General features: G+C 36.9%; 1 protein-coding gene across 1 annotated transcript in view; it reads left to right on the top strand.

The window, feature by feature from the left end:
• LOC128202703 (mitochondrial 2-oxoglutarate/malate carrier protein-like) overlaps window positions 1-17,169 on the top strand; it is a 136,409-nt gene that overhangs the window by 17,665 nt on the left and 101,575 nt on the right. Inside the window, exon 3 of the mRNA XM_052903772.1 lies at window positions 16,031-16,121. Within this exon, the coding sequence (XP_052759732.1) occupies window positions 16,031-16,121 (91 nt within the window). The remainder of the gene's footprint in view (window positions 1-16,030; window positions 16,122-17,169) is intronic.

A 17,169-nucleotide genomic window follows, 5' to 3' on the forward strand; every position in this document is an offset into this window, starting at 1 on the left:
AACAGCTGTAGTTCATACTGGAAGAGCAGACGACCAAAAATTGTGTATGTTAATTTTCGCGCCATAAAATCATAAAATTTTATAAATTGACTGTAAATAATGAATAAAACTTGGCTAATTTTATTATGCCCCCTTTTGAAAAAAGTGGGGTATATTGTTTTGCACATGTCGGTCGGTCGGTCGGTCTGTCTGTCTGTCGGTCGGTCGGTCGGAATACCAAATGGTTTCCGATCAATAACTTGAGAACGCTTTGACCGAGGGACCTCATACTTGGTATGTGTATTGGTCATCACCAGCAGATGAACCCTATTGATTTTGAGGTCAGTGGGTCAAAGGTCAAGGTCAGTGTGACCTTTACATGAAAAACGGTTTCCGATCAATAACTTGAGAACGCTTTGACCCAGGAACCTCATACTTGGTAGGTGTATTGGTCATGACCAGCAGATGAACCCTATTGATTTTGAGGTCAGTGGGTCAAAGGTCAAGGTCAGTGTGACCTTAACATGAAAAACGGTTTCCGATCAATAACTTGAGAACGCTTTGACCCAGGGACCTCATACTAGGTAGGCTTATTGGTCATGACCAGCAGATGAACCCTATTGATTTTGAGGTCAGTGGGTCAAAGGTCAAGGTCAGTGTGACCTTTACATGAAAAACGGTTTCCGATCAATAACTTGAGAACGCTTTGACCCAGGAACCTCATACTTGGTAGGTGTATTGGTCATGACCAGCAGATGAACCCTATTGATTTTGAGGTCAAAGGTCAAGGTCAGTGTGACCTTAACATGAAAAACGGTTTCCGATCAATAACTTGAGAACGCTTTGACCCAGGGACCTCATACTAGGTAGGCTTATTGGTCATGACCAGCAGATGAACCCTATTGATTTTGAGGTCAGTGGGTCAAAGGTCAAGGTCAGTGTGACTGTAAGCTGAAAAAAGGTTTTCTGATTGTCCATATTTTATTTTCTTATATAGTAGACAGTAGAAATTTATATGTCACTAAATGCATGAGTTGAAGTATCAGTTTTCAGTGAACATCTAGTTTAATTATGCCCCCCTTCGAAGCAGAGGGGTTATATAATTGCTTTGCACATGTCGGTCGGTCTGTTGGAAGACCAAAGCTTGTCCGAGTGATAACTCAACAATTCCCGGACCTATGGTCATCAAACTTGACATGAAGATTAGGTATGACCAGTAGATGACCTGCCTCATATGCATCCAATGACAAATCAGCTGTCATTTCAGTCCATGCATATTTCATTCAATTGTCCAAATATTTCTGGCAACTTGGCGCTCAGGGGGCATAATGTTTGACAAACATCTCTTGTTTCTATTATGATTTGATCATAGCATTAAAATATATGTTTTTAAAATTAACAAAGAATACTGATAAGTTGAATGCCAATTAACAACCAATGCTGAATGTATGATGCCGGTCTTTTGTGTCGTAAATGTTACTGTAAATACTCGAAGGTCGTACCATAAAGGTATCACCAGTGTTGGCATCTTTTTTGGGTGGTTCTGACACATCAGCAAAACAATTCCACGTAAGTATTTTACCGATAATAAATCTCTGTCACCTCTGACCTTGTTGAAAATGTAAACAACAAAACGGAAGCGTTAACCTGCATGCGCCATGTGAAATGACCAGTTTATTTATAGATTCATGACGTAACTATAGTCAAACAGTCAGCTATACTTTCGCTTTGGTGTGTCCGATAATAATAACTATAGTATCATTTTGACATGCACTGTCAAGAAATTTAAGGGGACCCGAATTTAGGTAATAAATTAATGAAATGCTACTTATTTATTTATATTTAGCCTTTATTGGTCAGAAATTTAAGTGTCCCCACGGAATACCGGACTTCGAAGTTTAGGTGTCCCTCCCGAGAAATTGGTGTCCTCGGGATCCCGGGACCCCGTTAGTGTCGAACACTGTGGATATTTCATTTAATAAATATTTCATAAAATGAATGTACCAGACAAATTTGTACTGCATGACCTTTTTCAGAATGCCCTTTGACTTTGCGCTTTACTCAGCTCCGTTGGTAGCATCTTCACTATAACTCATCATATGCATGACAAGAACTTTCCAGTTTTTTATTAGTTTTGAGATAGCCCTCAAATTGTGGTCCACCCACCTTGTGCCATTGCATTTTTCTGGTTTTGTGAACTGGGTTTCCATAATGTCCGCAATTTCACCGGCTTCCTTTATCCTCTTAGCAGAACCTTTTTAAAAGTAAAAGACACTTGTCAGTACATCAACCACGGTTTCAAGATACTCCCCTTTGAAACAGTCTATCAGAGCTAATTCCAGCCTATGTGCTAGACACCACATGGCTAAAATCCATGGAGCCTGGCCCTGATCCTTAATCTTTTGAATAACACCCTGTTTCTTACCCATCATGACTGATGCACCATCAGAACAAAAACCTACAGTCTTGTTTTTGTAATCAGGCATTTCAAACTCATCAAATGCAGCGTCAATGGCAACTACAATACCATCAGCCTTTGTATTTGGAGGTTCTACAAGCTTTAGGTAGCAAATCTTTGGTTGAAAGTCATCAAGAACTCTAACCATTATGGCTTTTTTCTCAGATGTTCAATTGTCAGTTGAACCATCACAGTATATATATACTGAGGAATGGAGAGTTATTTTCCAAAGTTTTCTTGTTGTCAAACATACAACCTGCTATCTGAGAAATAAACTCAACACAAGCCTTATCATTCAGGTAGGTATCACCTAAAGAAACTTTGTTTTCAATTTAGTCAGTGAAAGGCTTGGCATTGGCAGCAATATATATTAGGGATGCAATCGAATTTTCGAATATTCGAATATTCGATCAAACTTTTGGTATTTGAATGTCAAAATCGGTATTCGAATATTCGGAAAAAAAGAGTAATGAAACTAATTCTCAATAAAGAGAATAAAAAAAACCTTTTACCTACAACACTGTTGTTGTTCATAAATTTTGTTTGTTTTGTTTTTACAACGACCGGCTCCTAATGCCAGAGGTGTGAATGTGATGACAATACACTAAACACGTGTCATATGTCATTTAGGGACATATCGTCGGGTACTGTAAAAAGTTCCCCTTCTTTTACAATAACTGACTAGGAAACGGCTTTAACACCAATGTTTTGTCTTTGCTACAAATTAAGCTTTGCAACGTAGCTCAAATCGCCTTGATGATATAGATCCCATGTGCTACATTAATGTTGTTACATCTATGTGCTTTAAATTGTTTTCCATGTTTCGGTACAATGTTCGTGCTTTGAAGTCTAACTGTATAGTATAGCGTTTTAGGAAATATTTCCTTTATTGTTGAACACTGAATGAGTCAAATCCAGATATGTTTTTGTTTTAGTATTTTACTAGTTCCCGAGTTGGTTTGGGTTTTCCATAGTTATATTTAGTCATTTTAGAGGTCAATCTCAGATCGAGGCTGCTTGTCCTACGGAAAGACCATCCGTTGACTCAAAACATTATTTGAATAGGAATCCATCTAATTTCACATTGTTTACACATATAAACGCAGCGGAATTGAAATTATTTGATTTTGTTGTTTGTCTGTTTATAATGTATTGAGTTTTTCTTCCTGAAAATTGCGAATTTCAAAGGCTTATTTGGGGAAAATCGGGGTTCGCCGCTACGACAAATAGGGTCAAATTGCCCCAGCTATTAATTTTAAGCGAATGATAATAGCAGTTTGCTACATCTTCCAAAATATGTATTTCGGTAATCGAATATTCGATCGAAAGAATTACCGAATATTCGAATATCAATTTTGCCATTCTCATGCATCCCTAATATATATAATAAGCTGTTCTAAACAACTTTTGCATTTTTTCAAGGGTACATTCATCTAACTTCATCAAACCCTTTACAATTGGAGTGGGGGCTTTAGTTTTGATTTTCTCTTGTGCAGCTTTAGCATCAGTGGACCTCTGGTGACTGTGTGAATCCTTGTGATACTTCACAGACTCTTTATTCACAGAGGTACATCCTGTCACGAACTGAAGAATCCAAGAAAATTGCATTTGAATGGTGTCTGTGTGCTGTCTTTGCATTTTATGTTTGTATGATTTCTGGTTTAATAGTAAGTGTAGGGGGGGGGGTCTAAAGATCATTATAACTGTGATGGTAATCACATATAAATTGATATCATATAACTTTATACAATGGGATAACTCTACTTCAAAAAGTGTCTTTAAAATCAACTCGCATTTTCCAATTTTTGCGAGCATGCGAAGTGCTAAATTCGAGCCCTGAATATGCCTGTGAAGGGACATGGTTCACACAGGTTTTTTAAATAGACCATTCCTTGAAAACTACTCGATTTTTTTTATGGCCCAAACATCCTTAAGAAGTTTGAAATTGAAAAAAAATGTATACCGTTAATCATTGTGTATAGGATGCTATCGTATATAGGGTGCAGGCAAAAAAATATGTGAAAATATTTTAGGAAAATTGTTCATACCACTTAGAGAATAAGTATATATGTATAGGATGCATTGAAGAATTGTTAAAAATCAGCAGCGGCCATATTTGTCCAAATTGGCAGCCGCCATACTTGTTTTGACAAATTTTATTGAATTGTGAAAATGGCTTTTAATTTCTACCACCCACGTTCATAAATGATAAAATATATTGAAATAACAATTGTACACAGCACATAAATACTTAATTGCAATACTGTATTAATTAGTAATCAATAAACAAAGGTTAAATCTGTCATCTAGATGTTGTGTATTGCCAGACAAAAGGCGATCCGATTCAAATCACGATCTTTGACTTGCAATCCACGAATAGATTCACGATTCACTTGGTTATAAAGCAATACATATTTTAAAGTAAATGAATAATTAAAATATATATAACAAAAGCTTCATTTATGTATAGTTTTCATTTTTTTGTCATCCTTTACATCAAATCCGAAATATTTCCAGATTTTAGAAGAATAGGATACTGGGGCATTTCTATATAACGCTGGATTTGATGTTTTTGTTGACGGGGATGCCATGTTGACATTGAATTGCAGACGAAAATAAATGATAGCTGTGCATAAGTTTCGCATTTTATTATTATATTATTATTATTGTAGATCTTCTCTTTATAATTTCTTTAATGCCCTTTGACTTTTTATGCCCCCCTTCGAAGATGAGGGGTATATTGCTTTGCACATCTCAGTCGATAGGTTGATCTGTCGGTCTGTCGGTAGACCAAAGCTTGTCCGACTGATAACTCAACAATTCCTGGATGTATGGTCATCAAACTTGACATGAACGTTGGGCCTGACCAGTAGATGACCCCTATTGATTTTAGGGCTCATCAGGTCCAAGGTCAAGGTCACAGTGACCTTTAAGGCCACAACAAATTGATCATTTGTTCTACGGATTTTGCCAAAAAAAAGTAGGAGCGAGCGAGCGAAATAAAAATAAAAATACTTTTTCTTAAATTTAAGGCAAATCAGAGGCGAGTGCAAGGCGAAAAATTAAAAAAATTAAAAAGTTACCAAATTTATCATACAGTGTATGTCAAGAAATGCTTATTAATTGCAAACATAGGTTCAGTTATTAATGAAAAGGTTTTGATTGTATCACATGCAAATCTGTCTCAATATTTAACAGAGAACATATCTAAAAAAGACACTGTGGATTAAATTGCGGGACAACATAAATGAAGCAGTATCAAACAAATCTGCAAATGTGGCACCAGTCTTTATATTAGAGTAGGTGGTGGAATAAAGATATTTCCCTTTAAAGAACCCTCCTTTACCCCGAACCTATGATTTATAGGTCCGTGCCTTGAAAAAGAATATCATGTCGGCCTCCATAGCTTCAATGCCCATAAGAAACAGGCCACTTTAATTACAGGCCATTTTATACAAATCGATCAAAGAAAACAAGTGGATAAAAACGAAGAATTGAGAAAATTAAAACAGTCATTTTACTTATAAAAGGTTTTATTTTCTGGTTTTACTGATGTTTTTTTTATACTGTCCATGTGTATGTAATGCACTAGTCAATTGTAACCACGCCCCAAGGTCCGGGGAATAGCGGGGACTTTGACATTCGGTCCAGCCAACCCCGGGTAAATCCACTGCATTCACCCTGCACTGTGGGGCCACCTGGAAGGTAAAAACTTGGCCCATTTCCCCGACTATCCTTGGTATACCCCAGGACCTGGGGGGAAGGGGCGTGGTTACCGTGGATTGACTGATTCATAAATATAATTTACAGGCTGTTTCTAAAACATTTACAAGTCCTACTATTTTTATCTGTTTATAACGATTATGATTAAATGAAAACTGAGAAATGCATTTTAGAAAATTTAAAAAATAACTCACGAAAACATGTTCAATTGTTGTAAGTCGTGTGTCCGTGTATTTTAATATAAGTTTTGCACTCAAAATTTGATTTAGTTATTATTTAACACAAAATTTTGAGTACAAAACAATGAATTACTTAAAACACAATAAATAATTATTGCTTTCGATTCTGTGAAACTGTTGTTGTTTACTGAAGACTATAATCCATTGACTTTGACACTGATTTTCATTTAAAACGTGTATTTTACATTACGAAAACTGAAAGTAACCCGAAAATTAATACCGGAAATAAATAACAACGGTGCGTCCTGCAAAATATTCCCGACTGTCAACAAATATCGGCTGTTTTGCGGTTACCCGGACCTGATTTTGTCCTGACACGAGGAAATTTTGCTCGCGAAGAATGTAAAGCATGGAAATACCTTCAAAAAAGGCGAAGTCGACGTTGAAGGATTAAATTCTTAGTAAAAGAATTTCAGAAAATAGAGGAAATTCAGAAGTAAACAAAAAAAAATATGCGCGGCCAAATAGTAAGTGCGGGCGCAAAAAAAAAGTTTTTTTAATTTTTTTTCGCTTTTCGAATTTTAGGTGCGGCAAATCCGACGAACAAATGATCAATTTGTTGTGGCCTAATGGTAAAATAATTTTAAAGCTTGTCCGAGTGATAACTCAACAATGCCTACATCTATGGTCATCAAACTTGATATGAAAGTTGGTCCTGACCAGTAGATGACCCCTATTAATTTTGGGGGTCTTCGGCCCAAAGGTCAAGATCACAGGGATATTGAATGGTAAAAGGTTGTCAGAGTGATAACTCGACAATGCCTGCACCCATGGCCCTCATACTACACTTGGAGGTTGGGCCTGACCAGTAGATGGCCCTTATTGTTTTGGGGGGTCATCGGGCCAAAGGTCAAGGTCATAGTGACCTTGAATTGTAACAGGTTGACCATGTGATAACTCGACAATGCCTGCACCCATGGCCCTCAAACTTAACTTGGAGGTTGGGCCTGACCAGTAGATGACCCCTATTGTTCTTAGGGGTCATCGGGCCAAAGGTCAAGGTCACAGTAACCTTGAATGGTAAAAGGTTGTCCGAGTGATCACTGGACAATGCCTGCACCCATGGCCCTCAAACTTCTCTTGGAGGTTGGGCCTGACCAATAGATGTCTCCTATCGTTTTGGGGGGTCATTGGGCCAAAGGTCAAGGTCAAAGTGACCTTGAATGATAAAAGTTGTGAGAGTGATAACTCGACAATGTCTGCACCCATGGCCCTCAAACTTGACTTGGTGGTTTGGCCTGACCAGTAGATGGCCCTTATTGATTTAAGTGACCTTGAATGATAAAAGGTTGTCCGTGTGATAACTCGACAATGCCTGCACCCATGGCCCTCAAACTTGACTTGGAGGTTGGGCCTGACCAGTTGATGACTCCTATTGTTTTTGGGGATCATTGGGCCAAAGGTCAAGGTCAAAGTGACCTTGATTGATAAAAGGTTGTCAGAGTGATAATTCAACAATGCCTGCACACATGGCCCTCAAACTTGACTTGGAGGTTGGACCTGACCAGTAGATGACCCCTATTGATTTTAGGGGGTCAAAGATCAAGATCACAGTGACCTTGAAAGCAAACTTGACAATTCCTGGACCTATGGTCATCAAATTTGACATGAAGGTTGGGCCTGACCAGTAGATGATCTCTCTTGACTTTGGGGGTCATTGGGCCAAGGTCAAGGTTACAGTAACCTTTAATGCAAAAAAGTTAACAAATCTTCTCCCAGTGATATCTCAACAATGCCTGAACCTATGATCATCAAACATGACATGGAAGTTTGGCCTGACCAGGAGATGACCCTTATTGATTTTAGGAGTCATTGGGTTAAAGGTCAATTTCACAGTGACTGAATGCGAAAATGTTTAGAGTGATAACTCGACAATGCCTGCACCCATGGCCCTTGAACTTGACTTGAGGTTGGGCCTGACCAGTAGATGGCCCCTATTGATTTTAGGGGTCATTGGGCCAAAGGTCAAGGTCACAGTGACCTTGAATTATAAAAGGTTGTCTGAGTGATAACTCAACAATGCCTGCACCCATGGCCCTCAAACTTGACTTGGCTGTTGAGACTGACCAGTAGATGACCCCTTTTTGATTTTAGGGGTCAAAAGTCAAGGTCACAGTGACCTTGAAAGCAAACTCGACAATTCCAGGACCTATGGTCATCAAACTTGACATGAAGGTTGTGCCTGACCAGTAGATGACCCCTCTTGACTTTGGGGGTCATCGGGCCAAGGTCAAGGTCACAGTAACATTTAACGCAAAAACAAGTCTTAAAGTTAACAAATCTTCTCCCAGTGATATCTCAACAATGCCTGAACCTAAGTTGGGCCTGACCAGAAGATGACCCTTATTGATTTTAGGAGTCATCGAGTCAAAGGTCAAGTTTACAGTGACCTTGAATGCGAAAATGTTTCGAGTGATAACTTGACAATGCCTACACCCATGGCTCTCAAACTTGACTTGATGTTGCGTCTGATCTGTAGATGACCCTGTATGCTTTTAGGGGTCATCGGGTCAAATGTCAAGGTCACAGTGACCTTGAAGGAAAAAAGCTTGTCTGTGTGATAACTTGTCAATTCCTGCATCCATGGCCCTCAAACTTGACATTTAGATTTTTTGTGACCAGCTGATGACTCCTATCGATTTTGAGGTCAAAGGTCATGGCCAACTCTTTCCTCACACTTTGAATGGTCATAATCTTAAAACTGCCTCAACGGCATCCAATGTCAGTGACAAATCAGCTGTCATTTAGATCCATGCATATTTCATTCAATTGTCCATATAATCCTGACAACATGGCGCTCAGGGTGCATAATGTTTGACAAACATCTCTTGTTAAGATTGTGAATGCAACTTCAGTTTGATGATTTGTTTAAGTCTGTATTAGCGCATAATTAAACTTTGAATTCAGTCCAATTCCGTAAATAAGAGTGAAGAACTCATGAATATCTCAGAGATAAAAAAAAAAATTCTGCTGTGATGCAGCATAGATTCATTGAAAAATTTACGTCACTGTTACTAGTGATGTTCATATTTTCTTTTGTAGAACCCCCTGAACTGGCATTGCGAAATTGCCCAAATAACTTTGTCAGCATTTTAAAACATACGGCAAATTGGTGGTGAAATTGTAAACATGGATAACTGCAGTGTGTGAATCTAATTTTTTAGAACCATAGCCAATGGGGCTATGACTTGGAATTTTTTCATAGCCAATGTCAAAATCTTATAGCCAAACATTTTAACATGAAAAATAACAAAAAACATATTGATATTCATGCAGTCTACATTGGTGATGTAGCAGTTACTTTCCTTTGACATATAGTAAGCAGGGCTTCTAAAAACCGGCAATTTGCCGGTCTGGACCGATTTTGACCAAGCCAGACCGATTTCAGTTTCAAAATGTATAAAAAAAATCGGTCCGAAATTTTCTAAAAAAAATTTGTAATTTCAGTCCAAAACAACTAAGTCAGTAAAAGATGTAGAAATTGTAATACACAAACATTCATGGGTCATTCACACATTCAAAACTACATCCAATAGGTCATAAAAGTGTCTTGGTTACCATGAGACCGATGCGACCAGCTGCTTTTTCCGCTATGCTGATCACTCTATAAATAGCCTATCTGTTAATTAGCAGACGCTTGCAATCGATCCAATCACGTTTTTTGGTATAAGCAGATGACACAATTAAACAAACTATGTGTTAATTATCTGCTTGCACCTTTCCTGATTAAGTGTTAAAATCGGTCCATATTTTCACATGACAATATGCTATGTCGTCGTCGATCATTACATGATATCCGTTTGTTGATTACAAAACGGTTAAATTTAAATTGTTATAAAGAACCATTGCTGGTTAAAAACGGCTTTAAAGATAAATGCATGTCATTGTTAATCCGTGAAAGCATTAAATTACCGAATTAATTAACATAATAATATATAGGATATCAACAGCGATACGCTTTATTAACTAATAGTCTGACAGCTGAGTCCGCCGCTTACGTCAAGTTTATTCGCAGTAATGAAAAAATCGTTGTCGATATCACACTTAAAGCTTGTTAACCCGATTATAAATCTAGATATATACTGTTATTCAAGATTATCGGTTGAATGTTGACCCACAAAAGAAGCATTAAGCAAATAAATCAAAATACTGTTTCACTTTTTGTTGTCTGACCGCCTCCAGACAGCCACAGTTAATTACGATCGCAGTCTTTCTTGTTAGAAACGCCGCAGAACTCGATGAGAATCTCATCTGAATTAAACTTGTATCAATGACTATCAGAATCGGCTATGCTGGCTCTAGAGCCCTCTTACGAATTGCCACATCGCAAAAAATATTGGCAAGAAAAGACGTCGCGAAAATGTATGACATTTCTATAAAATCAGACTATTGAACGGCAGTGCGAGCGTTTACAAAACACTCGCAAATGTTTTGTTTTGTATCTCTGTTGCAAAGCAGCGCATACACGTTAAGCGGGAAACCAAACAGCAAACGTTTGCCGCAAACATCTTTATTGAACGCGTTGTAGGTCTTTCTTTTTTTGAGTGGGGGGTGGGGATTTTTTTTGGGGTGGGGGGTCGTCGCCGGGTCCGGAGTGATTGAGGTTCCAAAGTTTTAGAAGCCCTGATAGTAAGGATCAGGGGTTTCAATAAGACCCAAAATCAGGGTAAATTTTTTTAAAATTCAATGTCTGATTTACAGGATTTTTTATAGAATTTGTAGGTAAAGTAGCGCGTTTGATGCACAATTTAAAATGTTTATATTCAACCATTGCAAGAGTCTAAAACAAATGTTTTCCTATTGTGTAATACGTATTATATCAAAACTCTTTTGTCATGAATTAAATCATAAATGCACTTAAAAGGTGAACATAACAAATCTATCTTATACATATTTATTTACAAACATCACATCATTATCAATAAATTAAAAAAAAACATGTTTTTATGGGAGAAAAAACACAAGCAATTAAATACTATTTTTATTAAGGCATCTACAAAAGATTTTATGGTGCCATATCAAAAGCAAGAAATAATCCAACTCACAAATAACTAAGAAACATAGCCTAAATAAATAAATTACATAATGATTTCTTAAAAAAGCACATTGACATCAGCAGCAACAGTTGTCAAATTCCAATATGCACCAGCGATTGTTTAGTTGCAACGACATCTTTCAAACTTTCAGTTTCACTTTCACGTTTTTCTTTTTTCCGGAAGTAAACAAAAACATTCTACGTTCCTTTTACTAATATTGCAACATTGTATTTTTCATAAATGGCATAACCATAACTTTTATCAATACTGTTTTGTTATAGAACTAATCTGTAACACCAGTGTACGCGAAAACACTTCGGACATTGCCGGTAGATTTTCAAACTGTCCGTCGTATCTTCAAAGAACGTAGGACAGAATTGTCCGACGTTTATGTCAGGGTAAAACTGATATCCAAAGTTGAAATATTCATCTTGAATGAAACCTTTGACAACTGTCATTTTAACCGGATGTTTATATTCCAAATCTGTGTAGTACGCATGCCCAACAGATGGAACTAAAATGCGGCTTCCCGGTATTTCCTGAACAGACTTAATTTCGACGTAATTTGCCACGTAAACCAGTATTGCCAAATTAATTTTAAATTATGACAGTTTCTTGATATCAGGTCAGGATAATGAACATGTATTAACATGGGTTAGTTTAATAAACTGTTTTTGTTTTAAAGCAATTAATGGTACATTTTCGACGGGACGAAATTTTACTCCAAAATTGCAGTGTAATAACTCAGTTCCGCACTTTAAACTGGCTGTCACAAGAGATTCTAGTGACAAAGTGAATGAGGTCATAGTATCGTTATTAGTCTCTTTGGAGATGTCAACAAATATGTTGGGGTTAAAATATATAAATGGGGCTAAACACGGTAGTAGGAAAAGAAAACAGTCTGATAGTGAAAAAGTAAATCCTTCGAAAGTAACAAGGCTCTTCTTTGAGAAGTGGAAAATCGGTAGGCCTTGGCTACATTATGACCACATATCGGAAAAAATATCCTGCAGATATTGTGTAAATCAAAACATGCTTTCTGAAAAATGTCCTACGTAACATGAAAATGTCATGCGTACTCTATAAAGACGTCAGACAAAATGTCCAGCGTGTCCAAAATGTTTTCATGTACACTGTAACACTGAGAACCATTTACGCAGTTCTCCTTTCACTTTCATTAAAATCAACAGGAAGCGTGCACCTATTTCCCGTGCTTTTTAGACCATGTGCTACGAAGAATGTTTATTTTTCTGTTACACATTAACAACTTAAAAGAATATTTTAAAATTAACCTGAAATAAAATAAAACAACTTAAAATAAATGAACAAAATATATCTTAGCATTGTTGTTTTTCAAAGCCATCGTACTTAGCGAAAAAATTGAAGGTATCCGTTAATTTGCATTATGGGCGGAGTGAATATTACGTCATTGAGTTTGAGTGCTGCTAATTGACAAAGTTACCGATCACATTTCAGATCGATAATTACTTGTCAATTGGGTGTTAATTGCTCTTGCGGATTTAACAAACATTCAGATCATGCATTGAGGCTCCTTTCAGATGATACCGTCTCTCTTACTGAAATTCTCTCGGGTCAAAACTGACGCATACTACAAATTTACGATGCGTCAATTTTGGGTCATTAATGATTTCTGTGCGTCGAAACCCGGGAGCCCGGGAAGGAGACACATTTTACACATTTTCTAGACGATGTTAGTATAAATACTTACCCCAACGACGTTTCATGCACCTTACCTAATGATTTACTTAACATAGCATTCTTTGGGGATATGATTGGAATGATTTCTTAATATTTACAAAGTTCGGATTTTCATAGCCAATCGGATTTAATTTTTTCATAGCCTGGTCCCCATTTTCATCGCCATTGGCGATCGGGCGACCGATAAATTCGCACACTGTAACTGACAACAATTTTCAATTATGGGCCTAAAAAAATAATAAAACTTGAAACTTGATAAACAATGAAGTTTTTACCCTAAGGGAATAATACTAAAGATCTTGAACAGCCTGAGATCAACAAATGGTGATGGCAGTTGCACTGTCAGGAGTACAGTGGTTTCAAAGCCTATTTTACTGTGACATAGTATGCCATTATGTTGATGCAACATTTTTTGAACATTATCTTCTTATTTGACAAACATGTGAGCAAATATTTTTATATTTACTCAAACCTTTTGTGTTTTTTCTAACCTGCCAGAGCACAAAATAATAAGCACAAATAAGTGGTTTTGTGTTTGAAATTGTTAAAGTAATGTCAGGTTCTCAGATTTCCTTATACAAACCTTTATTCCAGGAGGTACAGGGGGCCTCTGGACCCCTAGCCAGGGCTTTGCCCTGGACCTACCCTGGGCCTTAGCAACCTCCGGCCCCAAGCAAAATTTTCAGAGATTCAATACTTTCAATCATTGGTATGTAGGAAGAATTTATGGAGGCCTCTTACGGGATTAAATTTTGGGCCCCTATGGTCAAGGTTTTTGTTAATAAAAATTTAAAAATAGCTTCAGTTAGGGTTGACATATTGCCACCAAACTTTGTATAAAGGAAGGGTCATGGTCAAAGTCACTGTTACTAAAAAAAGAAAAAATACAAAACAGTTAGTACTGAATAACTTAAATTAGGGTTAACATATTGTGACTATACTTGGTATATACGCTGAACCAAAACAGAAACACCCTGGTTGTATTTTTGTAAAAAATAAGATAAATAAGCCCTGTGATTTTTTCTTCTGTATCTATTTTATTTAAACATATGCAAGCATGAAGGCATTGTCAAAACAAATCTCATTAAAGTTGTTTTGTCTCAGTAGAGATTGAATTCAAACGTATTGAGAATCCTAGTTTGCACCTTCTGTATTGCGTATGTCCTCCATTACTATTGACACTATTGCTACACAGCGACTACCATCAAAATAATTAGTGTCTCAACACAGGCTTGTGAAATGTTCCTCCACTCCTCTGTAAACACTGTACAGAGTTCAGGCACTGTACGCAGGGTTGAATACGACTATAAACATGTCTACCTAAAGCTTATCCCAAAGATGTTCAATTGGACATAGGTCTGGGGACATTGTTGGCCAAGGTCTGGGGACATTGGGTTGAATATGACTATAAACATGTCTACCTAAAGCTTATCCCAAAGATGTTCAATTGGACATAGGTCTGGGGACATTGTTGGCCAAGGTCTGGGGACATTGTTGGCCAAGGTCCGGGGACATTGTTGGCCAATCAAGAACTTGAACTCCATTAGCCTGTAGGAAATTCATTGTTAGGCAGGCAGTGTGAGGTCTAGCATTGTCTTGTTGCAAAATACCATAACCCTGGAAGAACGGTATAACAACAGGTTGTAAAACATAATTCAAATAAGAAACAGCAGGAACATTAAGAACAAGTATTACGAGTGGTGTTTTATAAAATCTGCTTATGCCGCCCCAAACATGAACACTACCACCTCCCCATCAATTTACCTCCTGTATTCAACATGTAGCATACCTCTCACACCATGTCTGCCACACACTTTGTCTTCCATCTGCCTGCACAACATTTAACTTACATTCTTCAGAAAACAACACCTGGCCCCATTGTTGTCTTGTAAATGGAATGTGGAGCCTCGCCCAACGTAAACAGTTTCGTCTATGCGCCCTAGGAAGTGGGGTCTTCTTGCATGGTTCGGGCTTTTACTCCTTCATGTTACAAACTGTCGATGACAGTGGCTGGATGTATGCTTTCCCTGAAAAAAACTGATGCATACAGGATATTCTAAAATTTTGACAAAAATGAAATCTTTTTTCAACTTTTTAAAAAAAATATTCAAAAACAATTGCAAGCACTTACCTGTGTCTGCCCATGGTTTGATGAGCCACTTTGTTGAATTTGTCTCGAAAATGGGTTGAATTATTCGGTTTTGTCTGGCAGTGGTTATTCTAGGTCTGCCTGTTTGTGGCCTGTAGCTAATAATGCCGAAACATAGCAATTAAAATGTATTGCGACGTCTTGTTTTGAGGTACTGGCCTGGAGCATACCAAGGGCCTTACTACACACATCATTGCTTAGTCTTGACATATTGTATAACATAAATTTTAATCAAGTAGTGTGTTTTTCTGATAACAGGTATGCCAATGACACACATCACATTTCCAATCCTAAACACTGAATATCTCAATTTGCAAGTGCATAATATTTAATTTTGATAAAATAGTCATAACATTCAATTTGATAGCGTCCATGATTTTATCAACATGTTACGGTAAGCCATAACAGCCATAAAAAGGTACAATATGTAGATTTTGAAAAAAACACATTTGATACATTCCAGTTCAGTATAGGAAGAGTTTATTAAGACCTTTTACAAAATTGCGTTTGCGGCCCCTAGGGTCAAGTCACTGTTACTTAAAGTAAAAGACAGTTGGTACTGAATAACTCTAGTTAGTGTTGACATATGAGGACCATTCTATAGGAAGAGTTTTTGGAGACCTTCAATTAGAAACAAACAAAGAAACCTTAGCATGTTGATTGTGTTATATGAAAGTTGAACATCAATTGATGACTTGTGCTAATGACCATGAAATGCTGTTTCCAGGTGAGGGAGGAGCCAAGAGGCAGTACAAGACCAGCTTCCATGCTCTACGCTCAATTATTGCCAATGAAGGATTGTTTGCTGTCTACACCGGGTACATATTCCTCCAATAGTTAACAAGAAAAAATTGATGCATAGCATCAAGTCGGCACAATAAAATTAGAAGAAAAACGTGCATGTAGATAACCATAAGTTGGGTATACATATGTTCGAAGGACATTATGGTTGATTATATTGTTACAATAGTTTAAGCCCAGAATTATAGATATTCTTCTTTTTTTTCCAAGCTTAAATCCTCCAGTACAAACTAAATTATACCAAAAATATAGGCAAGTTTCTTCAGAAGAAATAGAGTCAATGGTCTAATACATTGATTTCAATAGCATGAAATTCACCATTCTTCCAAATGACATTTTTAAAACAAACAATTAAGCTCAATGTTAATTTTTCAAAACTCGCCTTTTTGCTGGCCCTAGGGAGATTACTGCGTAGGAGGTTTAGAAACATAAAGGTTATTGTAATAGTACCTTGTAACCTTCATCTATTTGGGAGGTATCAATTTGGTATCAATCGGAACACCAGGGCCTGTATCTATCTCGAAGCTTGCCGGTGATGGCCGAGTTGTTATGATTGAGTTGTTATTCAAAATCAAAATTTTCAAAATTATAAGCAGGGCTATTATAATTAAAGTGACACTCTTATTCTTAATCAATACATACACATGTAAAACAAACGTCAATTTTGACTGATAAACCTTGAACTACTTACTAAATAATGCATTTATGGAAAATATTAATTACTGATAACAAGATTGTAACTGTGTATTTAATAGTAGAAAGCGAAAAAATATTAAATGATTGGTGAATGCTAAAAGATTTACTGTGATCTACTATAGTCTCATAAGGTAGAAATACTGTGTTATATGCTCATTCCTTTCAAATTAAACATGGTTTCCTTCATAAGAACAATTGTTTTCGACATTTATTCATCCTTTTTGGAATTTCAAAACAATATTATTAAATGTGGTAAATCTTATCTGAGAGTAAGAGTGCATCTTTAAAGGTTTCATTATCAATTAAAGTGCAAAGTTTTATAAAACATACTAAACTTCACATTTTATCCTGCAACATGGAAAATATTGA

The sequence above is a fragment of the Mya arenaria genome, chromosome 9 (assembly GCF_026914265.1).
Source record: "Mya arenaria isolate MELC-2E11 chromosome 9, ASM2691426v1".
Taxonomy (NCBI): domain Eukaryota; kingdom Metazoa; phylum Mollusca; class Bivalvia; order Myida; family Myidae; genus Mya; species Mya arenaria.